The sequence below is a fragment of the Miniopterus natalensis genome, chromosome 2, assembly GCF_054644295.1.
Source record: "Miniopterus natalensis isolate mMinNat1 chromosome 2, mMinNat1.hap1, whole genome shotgun sequence".
Lineage (NCBI taxonomy): Eukaryota > Metazoa > Chordata > Mammalia > Chiroptera > Miniopteridae > Miniopterus > Miniopterus natalensis.
The window spans coordinates 139,086,376-139,113,524 of record NC_142082.1 but is presented as its reverse complement, the minus strand read 5'-3'; the positions used below and the strand labels follow the sequence as shown (position 1 = coordinate 139,113,524).

Sequence of the window (27,149 nt, the reverse complement as noted above, 5' to 3'; positions counted from 1 at the left end):
GCAGCCAATCAATGACAACTCCCTCATCATTGATGTTTCTCTCTCCCTCTCCCTTCCTCTCTCTGAAATCAATAAAGATATATATATATATTTTTAAAGTGTCTTACTGAGGATCAAGGTCAAAAAAACTTTGAGACAATGATCCAAACGAATCCCAGTAAAGAGACTTAACTCAGGTGAAATGAAAGAAGCATCTGAAGCAAGTCTACCTTCTCAGAAAACATATTTGCCGTTATTTTTGTAAGCCAAACATAAGATGCAATCAGTGGTAAAAAACTTAATGAAATTTTCCCTTTATCCAATGGAACAAGATCACTCTATATCTGAAGAGATAATCATTAGGATTTAGTGATCCATTTACCAAAGGCCACTTCCTAAACACTTCACCCATACTCTCCCTCAAATTTCCAATTGGTTAAAGATTTTGATAAGAAAATCAACTCTAGCATCTGTCATTTTATTTTACCTGTTCTTTTAATCCTGATCTGAAGATATGTTTTTAATGATTTTAGAGAGTTAGGGAGAGAGAAACATCAGTTGCCTCCCATACACACCCCAATTGAATCTGCAACCTGGGTGGGTATGTGCCTTGACCAGGAATCAACGGCAACCCCTCAGTGCACTGGAGGACACTCAACCAACTGAACCACTCGGACTAGGGCCAGCATCTGTCATTTTAGATCAATGGTTTTCAACTGGTGGAGATTTTGCTCCAACATCCTCTGGGGCATCTGGCAATCTTTGAAGACATTTTGAATGTCACAAAAGGGGGTAGGGAGAGGTGAGATGCATTCATTCTACCAGAAATGTCAATAGTACTGAGGTTGAGAAACCCTGTAGGCCAAGATTGTTACCTTTTCAAACCTAAATAAATTAGGGACAGATATCCTTAACCTATGTCCCTTTAGTTTTTATAAACTAAGCGGCTGTTATTAGCATACCTACTAATAGTTTATAACCAAATATTAAATAAGTTTGTCCTTTTACAAGCGCCAGAGAACATAGAAATCCCTCCTTTGTTCACTATAGCCTCAACTAAAATCATCTGTCTTTTATATATCAGAAAGGCCTCTAATCATAAGGGTATTTTATATGTAGCTGAACTTATTACAGTATTTGAACATTTTCCCCTTGCCCTAAATAAATAAATGAATAGAACAGTGTTTATTCTGATATAGCCTAAATGTGATGAAAATTTCTATATTTTACTAAAAATCTTGGAATAAGCAGAATGGGCATTACCAACAGGAGGTGGACTGCAAGTAAAATAAACACTTTGAAGGAAATATAATCAAAAGGCAACAGAATAATCCAGGTGATGGATGAGCCCTCCTGCCATCCACACCCTAAATATCACCCTCCTTCTTATCCATATTCAGATATCCTCAGAGGAACAGCAAAAAGAGGGGATTAGAAACTCTTTAACGGTGTAAAGAGACATATACGATGGAAAACGTTTCTCAAAGAATAGACTCTAAAGCACTTAGCATGATGCCTAGCAGGTACTAAGTATTCAAAGAGTTACTTATTTATTTATACTTTTAGACAGAGAATCGCCTTAGTTCCTAAGGGAAAACCAGCACTCCTTCAAGGTGTAAGGAGAATGGTGGTGAGAAGTACGTGACTATGAATAGGAGCACAAAAAACTGCTCACTTTTTAATTTAATATTAATCACGAATTATTATTATCCCTGCAAAAGTTTAAACATTAGCGATCCAATCTGCCTCCTCGATCCCACTGTATTACGCAGCTTTCCAAAACTTTCTCTATGGATTTACAAATATCGAGTTGTCCGTGGAAATATGCATTACGTAGATTTTTTTCCGGATGCCTTTCCTTTTCACGACAGTAGAGATTTATACCACTAGTTCTAACATTTCAAGTCAGTCTTCCTAAAGAAGCTAGTTCTCAAAGTTAAAAGACTTCCCTTGCTCCTTCAAAACCTATGGATGGTGGGATGTACAGATGTGGGGGGGAATGGCAAACTCAAGGTACACAAGAGCAAACGTACAATTTCCCTACCCGGGAGGTTTATGGGATGGAGGCCTAAAGGCTTCTTTAAAGAAGTCATCCTGGACAAAATATCCACCCCGACGCGCCATCACAGGCATTGAATACCCTTCACCACCACCCAAAATTTAAGACCTCTGTCGTTTGGAGCGCTGATTGGACAACCCGGCCGAGCGCTCTCCATAGGTTGTCCTTTTACTGGCTCCGGATTTGGTCCATCCACTTAACCGCCCAACTCCCTCATTCCCCATTGGAGTCAAACCGCTGCCTCTGGGAGGAGCCCAACCTACCGCGCGCTTCGTGCTCATTGGCTCAGTGAGACGCTGCTCACGAAGAGAAAACCCGCCTCCCACATTCCGATGGCCCAAGGACCGATCAGTCTGCAGCTAAAGAAAAATCCGATTGGCCTATACGCTTGCCAGTCAAACTCTTCAGTGGCAAAGCTCCACAGAACCTACCCGGACAAAACATCCGCCCCTGTTATCCCATTGGTTGGCCAGACCCACCGCTCCCCCTTCACTAGCCCCCACCCCCGCGGTCCATTCATTTCACACAATAACGGGCCCAATTGGAGTCAGTTGAAGACATCATATGGGTAGGCAAGACTGTCCGCCACTTACCCAGGATCGAGACCGATCACTCACGCTAATGTCTTCCCTGTTCCTCTGTGATGAGGCCGGACCACAAGCCACCGCTGCCGCCGTCTTCTGCGCAACGCCAACCGCCCGCCAAAACGGATCCTTCCCTGCGCCTGCGCTACCAATCCTGGGACCAGACCTTTTCTCCGCCCATTACGCCTGCGCAAAACGGGGCACAACTCCCGCCATTACGCAGGCGCCGTAGGTTCGCCGCGGTCTCCGCCCGCCATTTCACGTGTTCCTTGAGCCAGGCGGAACTTCTTAATGCGCCTGCGTAAACTCGCCATTTTACTACACACGAGTTCAGGCGGCTGTTGCAAAAAATAAAATTGTCACATTCTATTTTTTTGATACATAGTATTACTCATGCTCCGACAACTGAGTAGAATGTAACATTCGAAGGGTGGAAGACTAAAAACTTATTTAAATGCCCTCGGTGCGTTCAGGCATGAATGATTGGTTGGCTAGCCAATCAGACTAGTTAAGAATAACATAACTTGGGAACCAATGGACTCCGAGGGGTAGACACTACGTAGAACGCCCAAAATGATGACGTTACAGCAATGGGGCACCACAGACCAATAGTAGCAGGAAAGTATTTCAAATGTCCAATCAGAGCTATTCAGGGGCGGAGTCTACCAATGCTGCAAGGGCGGAGGCGGGATAAAAAAGCGAGGCCGAAGGTAGGCTGGTAGATACGTTCCATAGATCACTCCTTTCTGCTGGTGGACGCCGCCGTATAAGCATCGTTGGAGTCTCCCCTCCCGCAGTCGTCATGTCTAAGTCAGAGGTGGGTAAGACTCTCTCCAGCTTAATTTTCTTTCTCGCACATTCCTGAGTGCGATGAGATGCATATTGGATTGGCTACTTGCACGGTCCATTCGGCAGTTCTTTGGTCGCGCCCAGGGCCTACCCCTCCCGAAGTTCAGGTCGCCATTTTGTCCTCGTCGTGGCCATGAGGCCGCCGTCCTGCAATCCTTAGTTATCACGCCGCTCTTTCCTCCCAGTGAAGCTCTTAGGCACATTAAATCGGTTTTTCCCCCTTGTCTCAGTAAGTGAGTTTCTTAAAAAGCAGCTGTAGTCTCTTACTGGCGATGGACCCCTCCCGCTTAGTCCTTTTGTTGCGCGTGCGTGGGGAGGGAGGGAGAGTAGGGACGCATGCGCCAGCGTTTTCCCAGCCCCGAACCTATCATCTCCCCAATGGGGGGGGGGAGGAGAAGCACGTGGCTTGCTGAGACCTGAAAGAACAATAAGTGCTACATAAGTTGCTGTCTAGTTTGCTTTTCCTAAGTGAGAGGTGTTTTGCGTTATAGACCCTCTTAACGCTTCCCCCCTCTCCTTCCCCAGTCTCCCAAAGAGCCGGAACAGCTGCGAAAGCTCTTCATCGGAGGTTTGAGTTTTGAAACAACCGATGAGAGTCTGAGGAGCCATTTTGAGCAATGGGGAACGCTCACAGACTGTGTGGTAAGGCTTGGAAGAGACAAAAGGGCAATGGAACTAGTTGACTTTCTTGGCTTGCTATAGTTCCTGTCTGAATGCTTGTGGATATTTACGGTATTACAGTTGCAAATAACTTTGTAAGGGAAGGTGTAGGTTTAAGGGATTAAAAACCTCCCTTTTGATAAATTTACACTAGATGGGTATTGGAAAACTGAAGGGCTTTGTGTAAAGGGCTAGTATAAAGTTTTCTGTTAACCTTCTTTACGGTGGAAATGACAGGGGCTTTGGGGATCTTACTATGTATTAAATGAATTGCACCTCAGGTGATGAGAGATCCAAACACCAAGCGCTCCAGAGGCTTTGGGTTTGTCACCTATGCCACTGTGGAGGAGGTGGATGCAGCCATGAATGCAAGGCCACACAAGGTGGATGGAAGAGTTGTGGAACCAAAGAGGGCTGTCTCAAGAGAAGTAAGTGATTTTTTTTTTCTTTCCATTAGTCACTTGGAAGTGTGCCACCAGGTGGACTTCACATTGGGGATGGTAACAAACCTTGATCTTAATTTTGGCATAGATTTTTGCTAATGTAATAATGAATAATTTAATTTTTTTCTTAGGATTCTCAAAGACCTGGTGCCCACTTAACTGTGAAAAAGATTTTTGTCGGTGGTATTAAAGAAGACACTGAAGAACATCACCTACGAGATTATTTTGAACAGTATGGGAAAATAGAAGTGATTGAAATCATGACAGACCGAGGCAGTGGCAAAAAGAGAGGCTTTGCTTTTGTAACCTTTGATGACCATGATTCTGTAGACAAGATTGTCAGTGAGTATCCGATGACACATTTGTTAAGGGTTCTGAAATCTGGGTTGTGTTCTAAATTCTGAGATACATACTGTTCTTTTTATCTTCAAATTTTTTAGTTCAGAAATACCATACTGTGAATGGCCACAACTGTGAAGTAAGGAAAGCCCTATCTAAGCAAGAGATGGCTAGTGCTTCATCCAGCCAAAGAGGTGGGTTTATTGTGTTTATTAAACCTTAAATACCAATTCCAGTCTGTATGGTTTAACACTTTAAACTTTTCCCGTTAAGGTCGAAGTGGCTCTGGAAACTTCGGAGGTGGTCGTGGAGGTGGTTTTGGTGGGAATGACAACTTTGGTCGTGGAGGAAACTTCAGTGGTCGAGGTATATTTGATTATACCCTTCACTGTTACCAATTAATAGTAAGCTTGTAATTTAGTTAGCTCTGATGGTTTGTCCTTTATGCAATCTGTGGCGGTATTGCAACTACTGGTCAATGTTTCCAAAGTTACATTTTATCCAAATGTAGTTCTGGCTTCTCACTAACGAGAAGTTAAAGTCTGGTATGGAAATCATTTTTGTAGTACAGGAACTACTTCCTAAAGCTTATACTCACGAGGCTGTTTGTTGTTCGTATGCAATTTATGTACTTCAAACCTGCTTTAAAATTCTGCTTTCTTACAGGTGGCTTTGGTGGCAGCCGTGGTGGTGGTGGATATGGTGGCAGTGGGGATGGCTATAATGGATTTGGTAATGATGGTAAGTATTGTGGTTTGGTTTTGTTTGGGAATAAACAGGTGAAAAGTTTTTTGGTGACCTGTAGAATAGGTTGATAGAGACTAAAACTTGAGTGCATCTAGTGCATGACAAGCTAAACTCTGACCATAACAGCATGATGCAAGCAGGCTATTGCCCATTAAGCTTAAGTAGATTTTGATTGTTGAATACTTTTGTCTTATTGAGAAGAATTGTATTCTTGTAGGTGGTTATGGAGGAGGCGGCCCTGGTTACTCTGGAGGAAGCAGAGGCTATGGAAGTGGTGGACAGGGTTATGGAAACCAGGGCAGTGGCTATGGCGGGAGTGGCAGCTATGACAGCTATAACAACGGAGGAGGCGGAGGCGGCTTTGGCGGTGGTAGTGGTAGGTATCCAGTGATCCAGGTACTTGGTGCAGTAGCTAGATTAGTCTTGTAGACTTTATGCCCATGTAGGGATTAGGTGCTCTTAAAGCATTGTGTGGTACACTGCATGGTACTTTTTAATGGGCTTGCTATGCTACCTCCTAGCTTTAAGCTGGGGCCGCCTCACTCCCAAATAGTTGGATAAGTGAATAGTGGTATCTTCAAATGGAACTAGATTAGCTCTAGTAGGATGTGTAGTGTCTTAACTTCTTTGGGACCATAGGCACTTAGTTGATGTATCCAGCATGTGTTTGCAGTGCCCCTAGGTGGATAAAGGCCTTTAAGGCTAGAGAATATGCTCTGTGTTGTCATGGTGAGTTGGGTACATTTTTTAAAATACTGGATCATTCAACTGAATGCCTTACCCAGAAAAGATGAAATGCAAAAATAAACATTGGAGCCATCAGATTTTGGGAGGAAGGAAGGCAGGTCATGCAACTTTTTTTCCCATTCTGAACAGTAAATAGATCTCAGAACAATCATCTTTCTCAAGTAACAGATAAAGGTCCTCTTTCCATTCCTAGGAAGCAATTTTGGAGGTGGCGGAAGCTACAATGACTTTGGTAATTACAACAATCAGTCTTCAAATTTTGGACCTATGAAAGGAGGAAACTTTGGAGGCAGAAGCTCTGGCCCCTATGGTGGTGGAGGTCAATACTTTGCCAAACCACGAAACCAAGGTAAAGTGTGTGTGTGTGTGTGTGTATTTAGTATTACAGGGTTAAGTGTATTTATAAACTAGTACTGGTAATAAAAGGGTGATAATTTAAAACCTGAATATTTAAGCGACTGGTAATTTGCAATCTGGTTGAAAACATCATCTAAGCTTAAACTCAGATTTAAACTTTATTGCCTCAAATATAAAAGCATTACTGTTGGTATTTCCAAAAGTTTAAAGAAACAAACCTTATTCTTAGGTGGCTATGGCGGTTCCAGCAGCAGCAGTAGCTATGGCAGTGGCAGAAGGTTTTAATTACTGCCAGGTAAGTAAACACCTTTTTGTGTTTTGGCATAATTTTTATAATTGATAATGAACCCAGTAACCCTAATGTAGCTAAGCAGTGCAACATAGTTAACATTATAACTTCAGTAAAATTGTGGATATTAAGTTAATAATCAGATCAGCAAAATTTGTGGGAAACAACTTGATATTGGATTGTAGCCTTAAGTCTTAATATGTTTAGATTAACAACTTTATTCCATATTGTTCAACAGGAAACAAAGCTTAGCAGGAGAGGAGAGCCAGAGAAGTGACAGGGAAGCTACAGGTTACAACAGATTTGTGAACTCAGCCAAGCACAGTGGTGGCAGGGCCTAGCTGCTACAAAGAAGACATGTTTTAGACAATACTCATGTGAATGGGCAAAAAAACTCGAGGACTGTATTTGTGACTAATTGTATAACAGGTTATTTTAGTTTCTGTTCTGTGGAAAGTGTAAAGCATTCCAACAAAGGGTTTTAATGTAGATTTTTTTTTTTTTTTTTTTTTTTTTTTTTTTGCACCCATGCTGTTGATTGCTAAATGTAATAGTCTGATCATGACGCTGAATAAATGTGTCTTTTTTTAAATGTGCTGTGTAAAGTTAGTCTGCTCTGAAGCCATCTTGGTAAATTACCCCAACAGTGTGAAGTTAGAATTCCTTCAGGGTGATGCCAGGTTCCATTTGAAATTTATTTACAACCTGCTTGGGCACAGAAGCCATTGTCTTCAGAAACCTTGGTGTAGTTGAATTGACAGTTACTGTGTTGTGGCCTGGAGTTCACCATTAAAAGGGTCACCCAAGCAGAGTCATGGAGTTTATTTGGTTATTAATGATTGTTGGCACATCCTATGCAATATATCTAAATTGAATTATGGTACCAGATAAAAATATAGATGGGTATGAAGCTTGTGTATCATCCATTATCATGTGTAATCAATAAACGATTTAATATCCTCTTGAATGGAATGACAACTGTATGGATTTGGGACTGGCAGAGCTTTGGACTTTCCCTACCCACTACCCCTGATAATGTTGAATGCTTCTATCACAATTCAAGTTCAAAACTTTGCCAAAGAATAGGAACTAGCTGCTGGCTAATGCCACCCCAAAAGTTCACAGATTAGAATTATTTGGGAGCCATTTTTTAAAATTGACCAGCACCAGTAAGAATTTCTTATTTCTACACAAAAAACAGGTTTACATTAAAGGAAAACTGCAGTTTACTTTATTCTGATTGGGTGGGTCTTTATAGGGGTTTATAGATTTTAAACACTAGTTTCCTATTTGGAGATAAAAACTATGGACATGTTGAGGAACCATACTGCTTACAAACAAGCTAACTGCAGTTTTCCTTTAAACATGGCACAAGATCACACAACCATCCTAAAATGTTAATTGTATAGAAAATGATTTTTAAATCTTTTAACAGTTACTTAATATCTAGTCGTTGTTACTTGTACATAGGTTCTTTTGAGCCCTCCCTTTGATACCTTCAATTTCAGTGCCATTGTACCTACGTAGTAGCATAGAGATTTGTTTACCACTAGGACTGTATTTCATCCCATGGGTGTGTTACTTGGAAGTTTGTGGGGGGAGGGTAGGGGGTGGTGGGTGGGAGGTGGAGGTGGGTGGGGAAGCATGGATGGATGATACAGTTCCATGGGTTTGATATTGGCTGAGTTTGCAATGGCAGGTGGAACCTTAACTATTGAGGGAGTTTGCAGATACCTCAGGATTCCTGACAATGCCTTTAAAGATCCAGGAGAGATGTTCAGCTACTAGGAACTGCTAGCAAGTATAGCGCGAATGGCTCGGAGCTCAGACACTCTACAGCTGAGAGTAGACACTTGTGGTATGTGGAGTACAGATAAGCCAGGGGCAGGCCACGGCACGCTCCATGAAAGCTAGGAGGGAGTGAAGTTTCAGTGACCATCGCAAGGAAGGAGGCAGACAAAGTAAGGCACACCTGACTCTTAGGACTAGCAGTCAGAACCAGGAGGAAAGGTTTTTTTGCTATGCTGGTAGGTAAGAACAGATTTTACTTACATATCCATATAGTTACCTAAAATCCAGTTTTCTGTTATATTCTCCTTAATATATTGAGCCAAAACTAGTCCAGTTAAGCTGAACTTGGTTTTTCTGGAGATGGATTGTTTTAAATTGACACCCTAGTCTTGGTGGATACCAATTGAAGGAAATGAGCACTTTAACTGTCTCTACTGTGAATTGTCCTTTAATTTCATTTCCTGCCTTCTTTGACCCATTTCCTTAAAACAATGGCTCAAAATAATGCATTAGAATTAGAATCTTCCCCAAAATGATGGTGGGAGGGTGGGTGGACCATTAATGGGGGGGTGGGGGTTTAGCCTGAGATGGGACTTGGTCTCAGAGAAAAGCTAGTTCTAAAGATTGTTTGCTTTTCTAGGGAGGAGTCTGTCTGCTACTACAGGCTTACCAACTGTCTTAAAAAACAGAAACATCTATCCAAGCTCATGGCTAAAAGGTAAATTTTGATAAAGTAATGGTAAGCAAGAGTGATTGGTATTGCCAAAGTAAAGAGAATGAGTCTTTGCCTCAGAACCAAAAAGACTATAACCTGATCTAATAGAAATCAGTTAATAGAGCAACTGGGTTCCCAGTAAAGAAAAGGGGAGTCTTTCACCTGCTTGTGTAAATACTTCATAGCCTTTTTTCCTTTTTGCAGGAACATCCTTATGAGGACAACCTTTATCTGAGCCACTGTGTACTTCATTTTCACTGCCATGCAGTTCTCATTAGCTGTGCTACAGCTTGAATTAGTCATTCCGTTTTATGAATGGACTTTTAATAAAATGATTTTAACTTGTCTTTGTTTCTTTTCTCTTTTCACGATCCTTACAGTAAACTTGATACTGTACCCTTCAAGTTTGAAAATGATAAATATAGGAGGTATACCAGGTGTCTGCTAAACCAGAAGACTCTCTAGCAGGGTCAACCTAAAGGAGCAGGGCCCTGTGTAAATAGTCATTGCATTTTGAACCCAGCAGTTTTATGTAAATGCTTTAGATGACCCCGGGTTGGCATTCAGGTCAAGGAGGAAGGATTGGGTTGTGGGAACTGGTTTGGCACCATGGTGTAGTAAAATCTGGAAACAGCTCTCACTGCAGGGCTAAATCTTAACTCTGTTAGAAGTAAGCTGTTAGTTACTGCTCCACTTGAACATGCCCTTTTACTAGCTCTCCTGGCAAGAGAGTCAGGTTGTGAAAGCCAGAGCTGTCCCGTTCAGTCTCTTCTGAGAGCTCTGCTTATCTGTTAAGTTCTAATGACGATAGTGGGTATCATCTTTGAACAAGTATATATTGGCTGTCTGTCTTAGACAATTTTAGCAAATGCTCAACATTTTCCCTCTACCACCTTAATTTTAATCTAGCTAAGGGGAGGGGTGGCAGGTAGTGAGGTATATGTGATTCCATAAGTAAGTTGTCTTGCTACTTAATAAGAATCTCCATTTGTGACTTGAAGTTAATACGTGTGGTTTCTCACAATCATTTGGTGGGCTAGGACAACTTGGGCTATCAGTTTGCTAAGTACATTTTTTTTTTTTAATTTATTGAGGTGACACTGGTTAAGAGCTAAAAGCATTATTGAAAATTTTAGCCCTGGCCAGTGTGGCCCAGTTGGGCTTTGTCCCATGCACCAAAAGGTTGGCAGTTTCGATTCCCAGTCTGGACACATGCCTGGGTTGCAGGATCCATCCTGGGTAGGGGGCATGCAGAAGGCATCAGATCAATGTTACACTCTCACATTGATTCCCTCTAAAAATAAAAAAAGACCTATTGTGTTGTATATTTTGATGCTTTACAGATAGAAGGTAGAGGAAATAGACTCAAGCAAACTAATTACCCTGTTTTTTAAAAACATATCTTGATTTCAGAGAGGTAGGGAGAGAAACATCAATGATGAGAGTCATTAATCAGCTGCCTCCAGCACTCACCCCCTACTGGGAATCGAGCCTACAACCTGGGCATGTGCCCTGACTGGGAATCAAACCTTAGTCTTCTGGATCATAGGTCGATGCTCAACTGCTGTTCTAGTTCTTGCAAACTGGCTCACAACCCAGTTCACTCTCCAAAACCAGTTTCCACCTGCTTTAGGCACATACCAAACAATGTATATGATGGTCTTCTCCATGGCAATGTATGTCTATAAGCACAGCATTGTCCGGTTCAGTGTCTCCAATTAGAACTAGAGCTTAAGTGCTGAATATTTGTTGACTAAATGTCTAAATTTGCCTCAGAATTAATCTTTTTGAGCCTGGTTAGAATGGAAAAATCTGTGTGATGTGCCTTGGATGGACTAATAAATTTCTGAACAGATAACCCCAGGCCCTGCACTTTACAATTTGGTCCCACATGTTCAATTTTTTGAGAAAACAAAGTTGACTAGTTGTCTGGACTGTCTTCAAATCTATTAGGAATAGAAAGTTTTACATTATTTTCAGTTCCCTAAACCTGGGCATGTTTTTCAGAATGTAGGTATGAAAGTTCCATGTATTTTTATCACTTTTCTGCTTTTGTCTCAAAAGTGTCTATCAGAACCTGGAAGTAAGGTTTCCCCATTGGAACTGAGCTAGTAAAGCTGAAGTATAAATAGAAGCAAAATAACCAAATAAATACTTGGTATGGTTCAGTTCCTGAGAAGATTGGGAACCACCCAACTCCGAGGAGATGAAGGTGTGGTGTCAAGAACTTAGATGTGACATCTGAAAAATTCTGTCTCAAGAAAATAATATTGAAAAAACTTGTATGTGTATATACCTAAAAGTCCTTAGGTCTTCAAGAATCTAGAAAGGGGGTGGTGGGGGAGACAAGAATTGGGTAGTGTCTAACATATCCAGGGAGATAGGAAATTTCACAGGCCCTGGCAAGGTAGGTAGCTCAGTTGGTTGGAGCATTGTCCCAGTGAGCCAATGTTGCAGACCCCGGGTAAGGGCACATGCAGGAATCCACCATTGAATGCATGGGTGGGTGGAATGGCAGGTTGGTGTTTATTTTTCCCTTCCCCTCTCTCAAATGAATAAAAATTTTAAAGAAGGAAAATTTCACCAAAATGCATATGGTACTCCACTGTGGAGCAAGTTTTACCCAGACTTGGGTGTGAAATCCCCTGAAACTTTGATGTCCAATCAAATTCATTCCAATCAAGAGTAGCTCTATCTTTTGAGGGAGCTCTGGCACATCAGGCCCCAGGCTGTGGGAGTCCTACAGAAGTACACAGGAGGGGAATAGAAAAAAAGCCTGTGGGCATTCTAGGTTTTTCTGTGTTCCAACTGTTGAGGAAAGGAGGAGCCTAAATAAACCTCAGGGACTTTGCATAGAGGGTCTAGCCAGCTTTGGCAGCAATCCCGGCTCTATAAATAGAAGACCACCAGGGAGAGTGGGGTTCCTCAGATCATTCATGGCCCTTGGCTCTAAAAGGGAAGATGAAGATGGTAGATTGCACACCGATAGAGCCAAAATTGTGAGTGCCACTATTACACAGAGCTTTAGGGGAAAGAAATGAGCTTGGCAGGATTCCCTCCCCACCATCACCAAGAAATGAGCTCCGAGGAAAGCTCAGCTCATCACCCTCCCTCGAGAAGGAAGACACAGTGGAAGGCTATTTCTGTAGAGTGCTTTATATATACCAAAGCTCAAACAAGAGGTGGAGGTTGGAGACCTGGGGAGCTGAATCACAGAAAGATTCCAGCCTTTCCCTCACATACTTGTCTCAAGGCAAGCTTCATTGAACACACCTTGCACCTAACAAATGTCAGGTTTTTCACTGTTGTCCTCTTTTGGGCCTCAGGGTTGGGATTACCTTTATCAGAAGGGAATGAAGGAAACCTCCATCACCAGGCCCACCCCTCTGGGCAGCTCAGTCTGTGCCCTCCATCTTGGTTCCCCGGGGCACCAGGAATATGGCCCCATCAGCAGCCTGTTGCAACACATACTCTTCAGGGGAATAGTTGTTGCCAGCTTCATCCCTCAGGTGCTGGAAAATGTCACGGTACAGCTCAGTCAGCTGTTGGCGCATCACTTCTAGGGTCCGGTCGGCCTCCCCTCGGGCCCTGAGAAGCCGCTCCCGCTCACTGCCTAGCCGCTCCAGTTCCCGTTCCAGCTGCACAATGGTCTCCAGCTTTCTCTTGCGACAGTTCTGGGCAGCCACCTTATTCTTGCCCCGCCGTCGAATGTCCCGGACTAGTGCCAGCTGGCTTTCCGTCAGTGGGTACCTAGCCAATAGCTCGTTAAAGTCATCTACCGGCAAGTTGACAATCTTGTCCGTAGGGAAGGGAATCTTCATGGCCATGGCCCGACGCTCATCCCGACTCCCTGCCTCCCCCCGTGCAGTGGGCTTGGCCCGCACAGGACCTGAGGAGGGCTCTAAGGTTAAGGGTGTCTCAGCAGTTGGCAAGGCATAGTTGGGGTGGGCCAAGGAGTTGGGCATAAGTGAGTAGGGGTACTCCACCGGATACATCTCTACATATTCACTGCGCCGCCGACCAGCATCTGTCCCCTCCAGCTCAAGAGATTCGGCATCACTATAGTTGAGGGATAATCCTGAGTCGGATTCTGGGTCTTCTTGGGGCTTGGGTGGCCCTGCTGGCAGCCCAATATCAAGGAGGGCTAAGGGGTCTGGGAGGGGTTCACTGAGCAGACCTGAGAGGGTCAGTGGCTTGGAGACTGGTACGGTCATATTGCCATAAGAATATGGGGGGTCTGGGACATGAGTTGAGGGTACTGGGAGCTCATAAGGTGGTGGAGGAAGGGGGAAGCCAGCATCCGGGTGGATTGAGCAGGGACAGTAAGTTGAGGGTGGTGGGGGCCCAGGGTATGGGGCTGGAGCTGGAGGCTCAAACGCTGGCTCACTTGGAGCATTTAGGCCCTGCAAGAAAAGACATAAAGAGATTTGGAGACATGCTGAGAAGAGAAGCAGCTCTCTCTCAGGACCAAGCCGGGTCCTTCCTTCTGAAAGACCCAGTGAGATAATAACAAACGAACAAAAAGGTGCTAAAAATCATTGAAAGCTTCTTGTAAAGTTGCAATATAACAATTCCAAGAAGAAAGTAGCTTAAACAGGAATGGATGTCACTGAGGTCAGATTTCAGAAAGAACGAACATTTATGGAATCTCCTCCTCCTCCTCCTGCTCCTTCTCCTCCTCCTCAGGAGTTCTTACTGGGTTGAAATGGCTCATGTTTCTTTATTTCTTTCAGGAAGACAAGGAGTTGTTATCCAAGATGACCCCTCAGAACCCTTTCTTGCTGTGGTTATCTAGGGTCAAAGGGTCAAGTTCAGGTCCTGGCCATGCCCTGGCTGCCCAGCAGAGGGAGCTGCTGTGTGGGAGCAGAGCTTAGGGCAGATCCTGAGGGCCCATGCGTGGTGGCAGGGGAGCAAAAGGGGGCAGGCACAGAGCCAGGTCTGGGGGCTAAGAAGCACCTTGGGGAGCCAGCACAAGTTCTACCCTCTACTCTTCAGTCCCTCTGTCCCTGCCCAGGTGCAGAGAGGAGGAGAGAACATGCTAGAAACAGGGCCCCCAACCCACATTGGGGAGCCACCCTGCTTTAGCCCAGCTGGGGACAAAGACATTATTGTTAGGTCAACAGACACCCCTTTGTCCAACTAGCCCGAGGAGAGGACCCCGGCATAGACTGACCCCCCCTTCCTGAGGCCCTTGAACTACTGCTCAGCTACCTGGGGGAAAAGGGGCCCAGTTGCTGAGGGCAGGGGGAGAAAATGAAGGAAGAAGATGAGCAGGATTGGAGGAGAGGGAGATCAGAAGAAAAGGTGAGAAAGGGAAGGCGGGGCAGGAGGTGGGGTAGAGAGATGTGAGCAGAGTGGCTGCTGAGAGAGCTTACACCCCCAATCAGATCCTTCCTTCCCCACCACTCCTGTCCCCTGCTTTTCCACACCCCCTTCCCCTTAGTTTTCTAGTCTAACATCCAGATCTCCCTCCTACTCCAGCCCTTTCTTTTTCAGTGTCTGGAACATTTCCAGTCTGAGACCCTGAGCCCTCCTTATTCCAACCCCCTGCCTCAGTCCCAGCTAGACTCTGCTTCTCTACTCTTCCCTTCCCTCAGCCCCCCACCCCCAACTCCACTCACCTGCAGTTCAGTGATGGACATGATTTCTTGCCAAGTCAGTTCCATCTCGCCCAGCTCCGGAGTGGGCAGCTGTGTCACCCTGTTCCTGCTCTGCTGGGGAGGACACGGGGGCATCCTACTGGGCCAGGGCCTGGTCCAGGGTCCCCCAAAGCCCAAATGGCCCCTACAACCTGTGTCAAAGGAGAAATGCGGGTTAGAGCTCTCCTGCTAGGGGTCAGCAATTTTGTCCTGCCTACCTCCATAGAGAGACTCCTTCCAACGTCACCTGAAAGAATAAGAGACCTCATCCCCTCCACTCATGCTGAACTAATCAACCAACTCCTTAAGCTAGAAAGTCTTTTTCTGTGATGTGATCTCCACCTCACCTGCTATGGCTGTAGTCAGTTCCTTGGGGAGCGCATTAGGTCTTAACCTTTTTTTTGGACAAGATGCGTTCTCTTTACCTTACTTCTTTCTCCCCAAAACAGTATCACTGGCTGGGGCAGACGTCATGTCTTCTGGATTCCAACCCCCTCCCCCCCAATTTTCTGGGGCAATATCAGAGATCACTCCTACTTTCCTCCTCTGTTGTACTACCCAAGATGAGAGTGAGTACTTGGGGATCCCCAAGGAGTGTGTTGTGGGAAGAGCCAAGCAGACAGTCCCTCCCCTTCTCTGAGATATGGCCCAGGCCTGGTGGCTGATAGCAGCCCTGCCCTCTCCTCCTATCCTGGCCCTGGACTCTCCTGCCTGGGGCAGATAAGAGGTTTATCAGCTGCAAACAGCAGAGGAGGAATGGTCTCTGGAGTCACTGAACCTCTTCCCTGTGTTCCCACAGGGTCATCTTGGCCATACCCCAACCCACAGCCAGGGATCTTTCCTCTTCTAAGGTAATATAACAACTGTAACAAAGACTTATTAAACTTTTGTCAAGAACTGTATTGGTGTTTTACGAGCGTTTGTTTGTAAGATTGATTTTCACAAAGATCCTATAAGGTTCATTCAGAAATTGAAACCCAAGCTGGTAAATAACAGTCAGGTCTGGAACCTCTACTGACTGAGTCTGCTAGCCTATATTGCCTTCCAGGCGCCTTCCCATCCTGCTCTTCCGTCTGGATACCCCAAGCCTTTAATAATGGTGGTCTACATCATCAGTTCTTTCTGTGGGATCTCAGTCTCTTTTCTCTTCTGGGAAATATATCTTTAGAGCCTTGAATACACATTCCCATCCAGCCCCTTTTCTTTTGATCTGGGCTCTAATTTCAGGTCTGACACAAAGTAGCTGTGTGATGTTGGGCAAGTCATAGCACTTCTCTGAGCCTGTTTCCTCATTTGTAGAACCGGGTGTTGGACGTCCCTTTATGCTTGGACAGCTTAACTTTCTCAGCAAACTCTCACCTCTGCCTTCATCTTCTCTCTGTCAGCCTTCTCCTCATCCTACCTTCCTATTCTCTGACACCCATCTTTCCCTGCATCTGCTCTCCCCGCCTTCAGCAAGAAATTCCAAGTAGATTTGGCAGGGACCTCTTGATCAATCTTAGGGCCAGGCACTATACTCCTCTCCTGCCATATAAGTAAAAACAGGCAGGCTAGGAGTAGGGGAAACTTATAGAAGAACAAAGGATAGAGGGAATGACTTCAAATTGCATGACCATAAATTACCACAGGATGGCCTATCACAGCTACTTGGTATGGAGTCCACTCTTTGAGTCTCACAACATAATTAGTGAGAACTGCAATATCCTTTTGAAAGAGGATCTCCCCTAGCTCCTGACCCTAACCCCTTGTTCTATTGCCATCCCCAGAGCTGAGAGTTGGTACAGACACAGGCCCTTGGCCAGTGGACAGAGTGGGTGGGGTGTTTATGTCTGTCCAGGATGCCATTTCAACACCGGAAACTCACCCTCCCCCACCCAGGTTCTGGAGGAAATTGCCCAAAGGCAAAGTGAATGGAGAAGGGGTTTATGGGGCAGGGACAATGGCTCTTGCCTCACAGTCCTTCACACACCCACTTACCCCCACCCTTTATCCCTCCTTTATCTTCCTGGATCTGACTCTTAGGTGCAGTACAAAGATCCTGCCCTAGGAGGCAGGAGAAAGGTTCTCTGGCCTTCCAGATGCATGACCTTGGGCAAATTGCTTCATTCAGTCTCTTCCATTTAATGGAAACTGGACTGAAAAGCCTCTTTGCTGCGAGAGGCAGTAGACTGTGTCTAGCTCAGGCAGTCACAAATTTTATTGTGCACCATTCACCCAGGGTACTGGTAAAAGCAGAATCCTGAAAGCCACCCCAGACCTGCTGAGTTGAATTCATAGGTGCAGGTACCCAAGCAACCAGCATTTTAACAAGTGCCCTGGTATTTCTGATGACAGAGGTCCACTCAACCTTGAGAAATACTGAATTAGTCCAACCATATGGATTTACAGGGAAAAAACACAATGCCAGAAAGGAGCCTGGCAAGTGATCTCTCGTCTTCTCTTAGCTTCAGATCTTTGACCCAGGCAACACTGGGTTCTGACTGCCCCAGTAGCTAAGACTGGACAGATAGCAGCTCCTTCTCACGAAGACCAGGAGCTCAATCTCCCCCTCACCCTAGGACAGGGAAATGAGAATCCAGAAGGGGAGCAGAGGGAGGCAAGAAGGTGAGGAAGGGGGAGTTGAAGAGAACCTCTGGATCAGCTTTCTGATACAGTGGCAAGTTTGCACTAGGCCAAAGGGGAGGAGTATGTTTTTCCCTAGGCACTCAGTGATGGGTGGTCATCTATATGCCAGGCATAGGCCCTTTTGAGTCTTAGGAGCTTACCCTGCTGAGGATCACCAGGGGGGTAGCAGCCAGTGGTATAAATCAAGGAAGAGGGTATAGTCAGAATTGGATCCAAAAGAATGTCACAAATGGTGCAGAAATTACAGAGATACCTGGAAAGTGGAGCAGGACTCCCTGTGTCCCTTTTCTTATACAATAATCAGTTTCATTTCCCAGTTCAGCCCACACTTTGCAGTCACACAGCCATCTTACTCCCCAACATTGTGTATCAGGTAGGACTGGAGCCATCTCCACGGACTATAATCTACCCTCTTTATACTCATCCTGATGTTCTTACCCAGAAAGATCTTATCACAGTCCCTGTGTACACACAGAATGACATGGGGCATTTTGCTTAAGGATACAGGATGAGGACCATTTAGGGAGAGATGCTGGGGAGAGGAAGGCTTTTGTCCTCAACTGCTGTCCCAGGTGTCTAACTGCCTTGACGAGGTGGAGGGGGCACTTGACTCTGGGACCCTGTTCTGAGGCTTATTAGACCACTCCACCTTTCCAGGTGTCAACAGAAGCAGTGAAAGAATGAAGAGAGATCAGTGAAACTTGGCGTGTGGAGTGGCCAGTGAGCAACCTACTTAGAAAGATTAGAAAGGATCCCTGAAGAGGGAGAGGGCCACGAAGGTGAGAGAGAAACAAAGGGAATGGAGGAAAAGGAGAGATTGAGCTTATCAGAGTGAGATTCAATCTCCTGGGGACACACATAACTCAGATAGGTGTGTGGGAACTAGGGAAAGAGGGACAAGTTTCTGCCATTCTGTCACTTGGTCCTTAGACCCCAAACTGCAGTTCTTTGGGGGCCAATGACTAGAGAGTCCCAGCCCCAGCCCCTCTTCTCTTCTACTGCTTCCCTGCCCACTCCCTTTCTGCTGCCAATATTTCCAGTTGGAAGGAACCACACTAGGGATGGGATGCCTTCCTCTCCCTTCCAGTTCCAGCTGATCTCTAGTGCTCAAGAAGAGAAGGAGCAAAGGGAGGCGAGTACTAGTATCCCCCACTCCCACCCCCGCATCTTGCTGGCACAGCACTTCCCAGTGATCCAGGCATCCCGTGTGTTCAATTCCTCAGCCTCCACCAAACCTCACTAGGCAGCTGGACGGGGCAGCAAGATGACATGGAGGGAAGAAAGGCCGGTACTATGCACCTGAGAGTCTACTATCTTCCCCAGGGCAACTAGTCTGCTGAAGGGTCACTCAGGGTCACACTCCAGCTCCTCAAGGGTGCCTCAGGGGACCACTCTCTGGTCCCCATCCATAGCCTTTCACCCCAAGGATCTCAGAACACTCCAGAAGTCATCCAGGTCTTCTCCCAGAGGAGTTTCTAAAGATGTCAAATTCCTAAACCAGGGGCAATCTGGGAAGGTCTGAGATCGCTAAAGAACATGCTAAAAGTTGGGTATTTTCTGTCTCCCTCCTCCACTTCCCCAGCCTGTCCCTGGATCCCACTAAAATCCCTCTCCCACCCGGCCCCTCAGGCACCTGTGGTAGGGTCCAAGCAGGGTGCAGAGAGAGATGAGGCTCCGGGTGCTGTCTCTGGGGAGGCTGGGCCTGGGCTGACACCTCCTTCGTGAGGATCCTTGCTACCTCTGAGAACCTGGGAGGCCTGTGCCCCGCCCCCTGGCCATTGCTGTGCGCGTAGTCTGGAGGCTCGCACTGAGCATGGGGAGCTGCTGGGCGGTGCACCAGCCTCCTCTATGAAGCCCTCAGCCGGAGTTCTTCGTCCTTCCTCCAACCCTCCCCTTTCCCCGTGGCCCTCCTCTCCTCCTGCCCCTTCTGGCCAAGAGAGGAAACTTGAGCCCTGTGTGGTTTCTGCCCACACTCCACCCCCACCCTGATCCCGGCCAGCAGGGGCACACATGGCTCCAAGCTTCTCCCATCCCTCCTTCTGAGCCCAGCAGTCCAGCCAGGTCTGTGTTTCTCCCATGCAGATGGTGAATTCCAAGCTGATGGTCTACTCCGAAGTGACCTCTAAACTTGATACACATTGTAACCTCTTTCCTTCTGCTCTCTTGACTCTCCTAGGGACTGGGAAACTGAGTCATAGCAAGATGGAAGGCAGCTGATGAAAAGGGCCAGGTCTCTAGTGTTCCAGCTGTTTAGACAGGTGGGCATTTAGGGCACTGCTTTTATTTAAGGAAAGCCTGGGTTCTGGGAAAGGGTAGGGGAGCTATTTTAGGGAGAGGCAGCCGGCTGCTTTGATGTGTCCTTTCACCTGTAGCCTTCTCCCCTCCCCCTACAGCCTCAGATGTCCTAGGACAAAGGCCTCTTTCTTGGCCAGGTTTGTTGTCAGTCTGGGGGGAGTTGGGGGGGGCACCCAGCAGGGACATTATTCACCTCCCTTAAAGGGGACCCCAGGAGCCCTCTGTCCTCCTTTCTGCCAGGCACCCCAACCACATGGCAGCCACATACCCTGGACAGGCCAGGACCTATGTGTAGGATATCAGGTCTATCCCCCACAGCACCCACAGCAGCTGTGTATCAGGTCAGTAAGTACCCCTGGAAGTTACTCATTCATCCTTTTGCCTCCAACACACAACCCAAGTCCCAGGCCAAACAGATCTCTCTCCAGAGACTAGGAGACAAGAATCTTGCTTCCTCTTAGCTTTTAGTGGCTTTCAGCTCTAAGGAAAGTCCTTCTTATGTCTAGCTTCAGTCCTTACAGCTGCAGCTTACACTTTTTCTCTCTCTCTCTATTTTTTCCTTATGGTGCTCAAGTTAAATTGAAAACAGTTAAAGACGGAGGAAGCAAACAGATGCCACCCCAAGGTAGGTCTGGCATTCAGCCAGTATTCTCTGATAGGATTGTGTTCACTGTTGAAACAATGAAAATGTTCTGTCCCAGTTGATAAAGAATAGCTGCTGAGAGTCCTCCAAATGTTCCCCACCACTACATCAGCCACCCCAGTACTCTCTCAGGACCCCCCACAACCCAGAAACAACCAAGCAATTCACGAGGCAATGCAATACCACTTCTTTACAGCCTCCCTGCAGCCCATGTGTGTGGGATTTATCAATGCCTATGCCAAACCCACGGTTAAATGTTTTGAATTCCATCTCTATCCCAGGAGATCATGATTCTACATGTATGATTTATGTAGGACAAGAGGTGACCCATGGCTTCACTGCATGTTACATGTGGGTTCAGAATCTCTTGATGACTCAGACATGAATCTGGGTCACAAACTCGCACATTCAGATATAGCTCTCTCACCTGCATACTTTTATTTGGGCACCTCACAGGGGGTTAGGGGTGGTGATAGTCACACTTATGGCTGATTAAATAACGATAAAGTTACAGCTAGTCAACAAACATTTATTGAATGAAAACTACCAGTTTAGGACACAGTTTGTGGCATTGCAGATACAACTATGAATACACAAGCCTCATCATTCATTCATTCATTCAACAAATATTTATTGACTGTCTACTGAGGTTCACACTCCAGGAACACGAAGATGAATATGACATAGTCCATGTCCTCATTCATAGCTTAGTTGGGGAAAGTACACTGATTAGGTCTATATAAAGTGCTATGAAGCTGAATTTCTGCCTGGTGAAATTCAGAGAGGACTTCACAGAAGGGATGAAAATTAAGCTGAGCTGTGGAGAATGACTAGGGGTTCACCAGGCAGAGAAGGGGAGAAGGGTATTCCACGCAAAGGTGTAAAGGCACAGAGATATAAAACACAGCATAGTACTTTGGGTTTACTAGGGTGGGGTGTAGGGGTAAGATGTAGTAGAAGATAAACTTGGGAAGTTTGGCGCTAGATTGTAAAGTGTCTTAAAAGTCAAGTTAGGGAGGTTGTATTTCATCCTGTAAGCAACAGGCATTCATAGAAGTGTTTGAAGCATTGAAGCAGTTTACTACTTATTAGGGGGACAGACACAGTCATGTAGGCTGAGCTAAGTGAACAGGCAGCCTTCATTCAGGCAAGGAGAGACAGGTGGAGGTAACTCTTCTGCCTCACCCTCACTGCCCTCCTGTAAAAAGAGGCCATTACTGCAGTTCCCAGTCTGCGTACTGTCTCCAGAACACGCTTATAGCCCTTGGGGTGAGAATGGTTCCTTTAGACCCCTCCTCTCAGATTTCTCGTGTCCAGAGTCAACACTCTTCTACCTTAAGTCTCCTTTGCTTAATGTAAGATTAACAGGGCATTAGGAGCCTGAAGATAGTGCCTGTGGCTTGGCAAGTTGTGATACCTAAGATTTTCTTATCCCCCAAGATTCTCCCACTTCAGCAAAGGTAGCAGACAGAACATGGAGAAGAATGTGGCCACATATCTTTACTGCTATACCATTCCCCATCCATACTACTCACCCACCCCCAAAAGACTGACTGCTTGTCACCCCTGCTCAATCCACCCCCACCCTCACCCCAAAGCGTGTGCACACCACCACCAGCATCAGGTCAAGCCACAAGCAAAGTTGCCAAACACCCTAATGGGTTATGCAACCAGCTTCCCGAGTAGGGCAGGGCGGGTAGAGGTGGAACCAGGGGAGGGCCCTTGGGTCCCAGAAGGAGCTGGCTGTCTTGCCTGCTTGCCTGCTGGTCTGACCGCAGTGGCCCCAGGGGGCGGGGGAAAGGCTGTCCCTTTATCAGTGCCCTGCAGTGTTGCACCCGCCACCCCCTGGCTTCCTCTCTCAACAGACGGAAAGGGGAGGCAGCCACAGGGGGCAAGGGGAGGGGTGGGTGTTATCCTAGGCAGCAGAGCATGGCGGTTACCCCGGATGGCAGGAGGAGGTGGTGGAGGGGGTCTGGGACCAGGGAATAGTGAGGCCCCTCTTAATAAAGTAAGTGGCTGGGGAAAGAGGGGATATAAACTGAGGCCCAGATGGTAGAGTCAGACCTCCTAGACCACCCATTATTTTCCCTTTGTGCTCTAGTTTGGGTATGGATGAGATAGAAAAGTCTTTGAGGAAGTTCCTTTCCATAGATAAGAATTCTTAGAGGATTAACTGAGGAGTTGAGGGGATACTGAGCCCCACTTTCAGGCCAAAACAGCTTGCTGCTGTCAAGAGTCCAGAGAGTTGCAGGACTGAGGTTCCCAGGCCTGGCATTTAAGAGTTATGCCCTGCTAGCAGAGCCCAGCACTGGAACCAAAATAGATGAAGGCTGATAGATGAGTCCAGAATAATGCAGAAGAAATAACCCCTTGATTCTAAATCTAGAGAGAGAAGTAGGTTGCATGGTATATAGTAGAATGAGAGAGGATGAAATCTTGAATTTTAAGACCTGAATTTGAAAAATGGAGATAATGATGATAATACCTATTTAGTGAAGTTGTTGGGAAGATAAAATGAAATCAATAAGAAAGTGACTCTGTTATGATTTAAAGATGGATGCTCAGAAACCTGGAGGCCAGAGTGCCTCAGGGGCTTGAGGAACTGAGGATAGCCTATCTGGAAGCCAGATTGATAGAGAGATGCTTGGGACAGAGCTAAAACCAGTGGGCACCCTGATTCTGGGAGAGAACCAGAACTAGAATGCAGCAGAGTTGGGGAGCCATGGGATGGGGATGGTGGCTAGACTTCCAGGAACCAGCCCTCAGGCCATGGCTCTCCCACCCCAGCAATATTGGGCAGGGCCAGTTTTAGCCACACACTGGGCACAGTGCCAGCCTTATGGGCTTCAGTCATCTTCCAGGAACCCCAGAACCCCTACCCTCACCCTATCCTGTTGCAATCCTCTGCAATGGGCAGAGCTGCCTAGGAAGTCCCGCCCTCTGCTCCTTAGAGCATAGAAGGCCTGATGCTTACTTATTTCCTCCTTTTCACAGGCATCCTGTTTATTCCAGCCTATCTTTGCTCCTGCTGCTCCCCTCCACCAGAATACTCTCCTTGGCCCTATCCACCAACCTGAGGTCGTATGGAGTGGAAGAGAGATCTGGGTTTGAGTCTCAGCTCAACACTTAGCAGTGTGGATTTTGGCAAATTATTCAAGCTCATTGAGCTTCAGTTTCCCCTTGGCTTCCATCACAGGTTCCTGTGAGGAATCAGATGAGACCATGTACATACAGTGCTTATTCAGGAGGTACATTCACGTTGGTTCCCTCCCTCTGATCCACTCTCCAGGGCCCAGTTCAGTTCAAGTTTATCTTTGCAACACTTTTACTGGCTACCTCAGGCCATACATATATTTCTCTTGTCTAACTTCTTTTGCAATTATTATATGTACAAGACAATTAATAACCTCATTTAAATATTTTATTTTTTGAGGAAAGGAGAGAACACCTGCACCACTTATTCAAATTCCAAAGTCTGAAACTATAATTACAGAGATTTTTTAAATTGCACTCAGTGTATGCACAATAAGCAGGCCGTTTTCACCTAGTATGCACAGGATGTTTTGCTTTGGCTTCTGTGATATAAAAATACATGTTAGAAAACCATATGTTATCTACTTTATTAAATATTCCTTGAAAAAAATTTTTATTTTTGAATTGATCCATATTGTGTCTTATTATATCATTCTGTAACACTGATGGTATAAACTATTGTACAAAATTTGTCTTAAATACCAAAGTATAATGGTTAAGAGCATGAGTTTTATTTTATTATTTTATTATTTTATTTTTTAAAAAAATATATCTTTATTGATTTCAGAGAGAGGAATGGAAAGGGGGAGAGAGACAGAAACATCAATGATGAGAGGGTCATTGATCGAGCCCACAACCCGGGCATGTGCCCTGACCAGGAATTGAACCTCGATTGCCTGGATCCTAGGTCGATGCTCAACCACTGAGCCACGCCCAGCCAGGCATGGTTGTTGTTTTTTTTATATGTTTTTAATGATTTCAGAGAGGGAGAAAGGGAGAGAGAGAGACAGAAACATCAACGGTGAGAGAGAATCATCGATCAGCTGCCTCCAGCACATCCCCCACTGGAGATTAAGCCCGCAACCCAGGCATATGCCCTGACCGGGAATTAAACCATGACCTCCTGGTTCATAGGTTGACATTCAACCACTGAGCAACCCTGGCAGGGCTGAATGTTATATTTTGACTTATTTGTTTATTTATATATATATTTAAATCCTTTTGATTTTTAAAAATTAAAAAAAAATTTTAATCCTCACCCCAGGATATTTGTTTCCATTGCTTTTCAGAGACAGTGGAAGGGGGAGAGAGAGAGAGAGAGAGAGAGAGGGAAAGAGAGAGAGAGAAACATTGATGTGAGAGAGACACATCGATTGGTTGCCTCCCACATGTGCCCCAACCAGGGCCAGGGATCGAGCCTGGGACCCTTCAGTAGAAGGGCTGACTGACATTCTAACCACTGAGCCAAATCAGCTAAGGCTTAAATCCTTTAAATTTTTTTAAATTTATTAGTTGATTTTAGAGAGAGAAAAAGGGTGATTTTGGAGAGAAAAGAAGGGAGATAAAAAGAGAGAAAAACATTGCTCCACTTTTTTATGCATTCATTGGTTGAGTCTTCTATGTGCCCTGACCAGGGATTAAACCCACAACTTTGGTGCATTAGGATGATGCTCTAGCCAACTGAGCTATTGGGCCAGGGCTGTTTTGACTTTTTTATATATACCTCAAGGTGTCTAGTTCTGAGTACATTATATCGTCACTCAACAAATACCTAAAGAGTATTTAGCAAATTTCAAAATTTGGAGGATACCAAGACAATTAAGGAATGATCCTTGCTTTTGGGTACTCACAGTCTAGTCTAATGGTGTAGATACATGATAAACAGACAAATGGATGTGGACAGTGAGGAGAGAATGGAAAAATTAAGTTCTAGGGAAACGAAAGAAAAGGAGCAACTAATTGTCTCAAGGAAGGCCTCAGAGAGGATGTAACCTTTGAACTAAGTCTTGAAAGAGGAAAGAATCTGAGTTTTCTAGGGAGAAAAATGGGGGCCAGCATTCGGGCAAAAGAGACAATATATGTAAATGCACAATTGTGGGGGCAAATCTATAAAAGTTTCATTAGGTACAGTGTATGGGACCTTGAGGGTTGTAAAAGGAGGTTTGGGTAGAGAGGAAGTTCCCCAAAGTTTCCTAACAGCAGGATAGGTCATGGTGACCAGGCACTGGGCCCATCAAAGTTATTAAACAGCCATCTCCCTCCAAGGATCCTTGGGTAGGTTGGGCTGACCTACCCTGGGAAAACCCAGACAGCTTTACTGAGATGCTTCCAGTCTTCAGGAGTGACCATCTTGACCAAAACTGACAAGAAGGGGGCGTCTCAGAGTTCTCCTCACTACAGTGAGCCTGGACCCTTTTGATTCTTCAAGTCTCGTGCATGGCACATGGAGACACAGGATGAAGGTCCTCTGATTTTCTTAGTGCCTCTGGGCCCCTTCCCAAATTCTCTCTTGTGCTCAAAGCTCTTCCCAAGAAGGCTGTCTCCACACCAGGGTCTCACACTCTCCCTGTGGGCAGTTCTTGCCTGTGTGTTCTCTCTGGTTGCAGCTGCCTCTGGCCATGTTTTCCCTGAAGAGGTCACTTGTCAGAGCATGAGACACCCATCCATGAGGAAGAAGATTTGGGGCTCCTGGTCTCATCTTCCCCTTACTCTCAGCTTTCTTTTTCCAGAAATGAAGAGACAGAAAAAAGAGAAACAGATCCATGTTGAGGACTGATGAAGAGCCAGCAGCTCAGTCACCTAGACAGGAGATGAAAAGCAACTTCAGAAGAAATAAAGAAAAGCAAGAGTTGGAAAAGAAGAGAAAGCTGGAACAATTCCATCCAGATAAAATCCTCTCCAGCCAACTGAGCCACACTGGCCAGGGCATTGGTTGACTTTTGTTTGTGCCCTGACTGGGGATCGAACCCCAAACCTTGGTGTATCTGGATGATGCTCTAACCAACTGAGCTATCCAACCAGCACCCTAATTTTATTTATATTTTATTTTTTTAATCCTCATCTGAGGATATTTTTTCCGTTGCTTTTCAGAGAGAGTGGAAGGGAGAGAAAGAGAGAGAGAGAGAGAGAGAGAGAGAGAGAGAGAGAGAGAGAGAAAGAGAAAGAGAAAGAGAAACATCGATGTGAGAGAGAAACATTGATTGGTTGCCTTCTGCGCTCGCCCTGACCCAGGCCAGGGATTGAGCCTGCAACCGAGGCACCTGACCTTGGTCGGAATCGAACCCAGGACCCTTCAGTCCACAAGCTGACGCTCTAACCATTGAGCCAAACAGACCAGGGCTTAATTTTATTTTTT

At 45.6% G+C, this 27,149-nt stretch overlaps 3 protein-coding genes across 6 annotated transcripts in view; 1 reads left to right on the top strand and 2 right to left on the bottom strand.

Annotated features, from left to right (window-relative positions):
* Positions 1-2,737, bottom strand: part of CBX5 (chromobox 5) — a 38,072-nt gene extending 35,335 nt beyond the window's left edge. Inside the window, exon 1 of one of the 2 annotated variants that reach the window (XM_016217995.2) lies at positions 2,632-2,737. The gene's annotated coding sequence lies outside the window, so the exon portion shown is untranslated. The remainder of the gene's footprint in view (positions 1-2,631) is intronic. The other variant, XM_016217998.2, reaches the window with a different exon arrangement.
* A 595-nt stretch (positions 2,738-3,332) lies between these two features.
* HNRNPA1 (heterogeneous nuclear ribonucleoprotein A1) lies at positions 3,333-9,905 on the top strand. Of its 3 annotated transcripts, XR_001603581.2 has the most exons (12): positions 3,333-3,439; positions 3,997-4,113; positions 4,413-4,559; positions 4,706-4,916; positions 5,015-5,107; positions 5,187-5,279; positions 5,580-5,654; positions 5,878-6,036; positions 6,601-6,756; positions 6,994-7,059; positions 9,485-9,562; positions 9,764-9,905. XR_001603581.2 is itself a non-coding variant. In XM_016218001.2 (11 exons), the coding sequence occupies exons 1-10, from the start codon at positions 3,425-3,427 to the stop codon at positions 7,047-7,049; spliced, it is 1,122 nt and encodes a 373-aa protein (XP_016073487.1). In that variant the 5' UTR covers positions 3,333-3,424; the 3' UTR covers positions 7,050-7,059; positions 7,292-8,020. The 3 variants fall into 3 exon arrangements, 2 of the variants coding, with proteins under 2 accessions (XP_016073487.1, XP_016073488.1); XM_016218001.2 differs by lacking the exons at positions 9,485-9,562; positions 9,764-9,905 and adding an exon at positions 7,292-8,020; XM_016218002.2 differs by lacking the exons at positions 5,878-6,036; positions 9,485-9,562; positions 9,764-9,905 and adding an exon at positions 7,292-8,020 and having other exon boundaries at positions 3,334-3,439.
* A 3,002-nt stretch (positions 9,906-12,907) lies between these two features.
* On the bottom strand, positions 12,908-16,958 carry NFE2 (nuclear factor, erythroid 2). Its single transcript, XM_087813897.1, has 3 exons — positions 16,942-16,958; positions 15,181-15,352; positions 12,908-13,962 (listed from the first exon to the last, which is right to left on the bottom strand). Exons 1-3 carry the CDS (start codon positions 16,956-16,958, stop codon positions 12,955-12,957), a joined length of 1,197 nt encoding a protein of 398 aa, XP_087670023.1. The 3' UTR covers positions 12,908-12,954.
* Between the last annotated feature and the right edge of the window lie 10,191 nt (positions 16,959-27,149).

Coding starts and splice junctions, on each gene's coding strand:
- HNRNPA1 (XM_016218001.2), top strand. Junction 4,560..4,705: donor AGAGGGCTGTCTCAAGAGAA/GTAAGTGATTTT, acceptor TTTTTTTCTTAG/GATTCTCAAAGACCTGGTGC. Junction 5,655..5,877: donor TAATGGATTTGGTAATGATG/GTAAGTATTGTG, acceptor GTATTCTTGTAG/GTGGTTATGGAGGAGGCGGC.
- NFE2 (XM_087813897.1), bottom strand. Junction 13,963..15,180: donor TGTCCATCACTGAACTGCAG/GTGAGTGGAGTT, acceptor CTTTTCTTGCAG/GGCCTAAATGCTCCAAGTGA.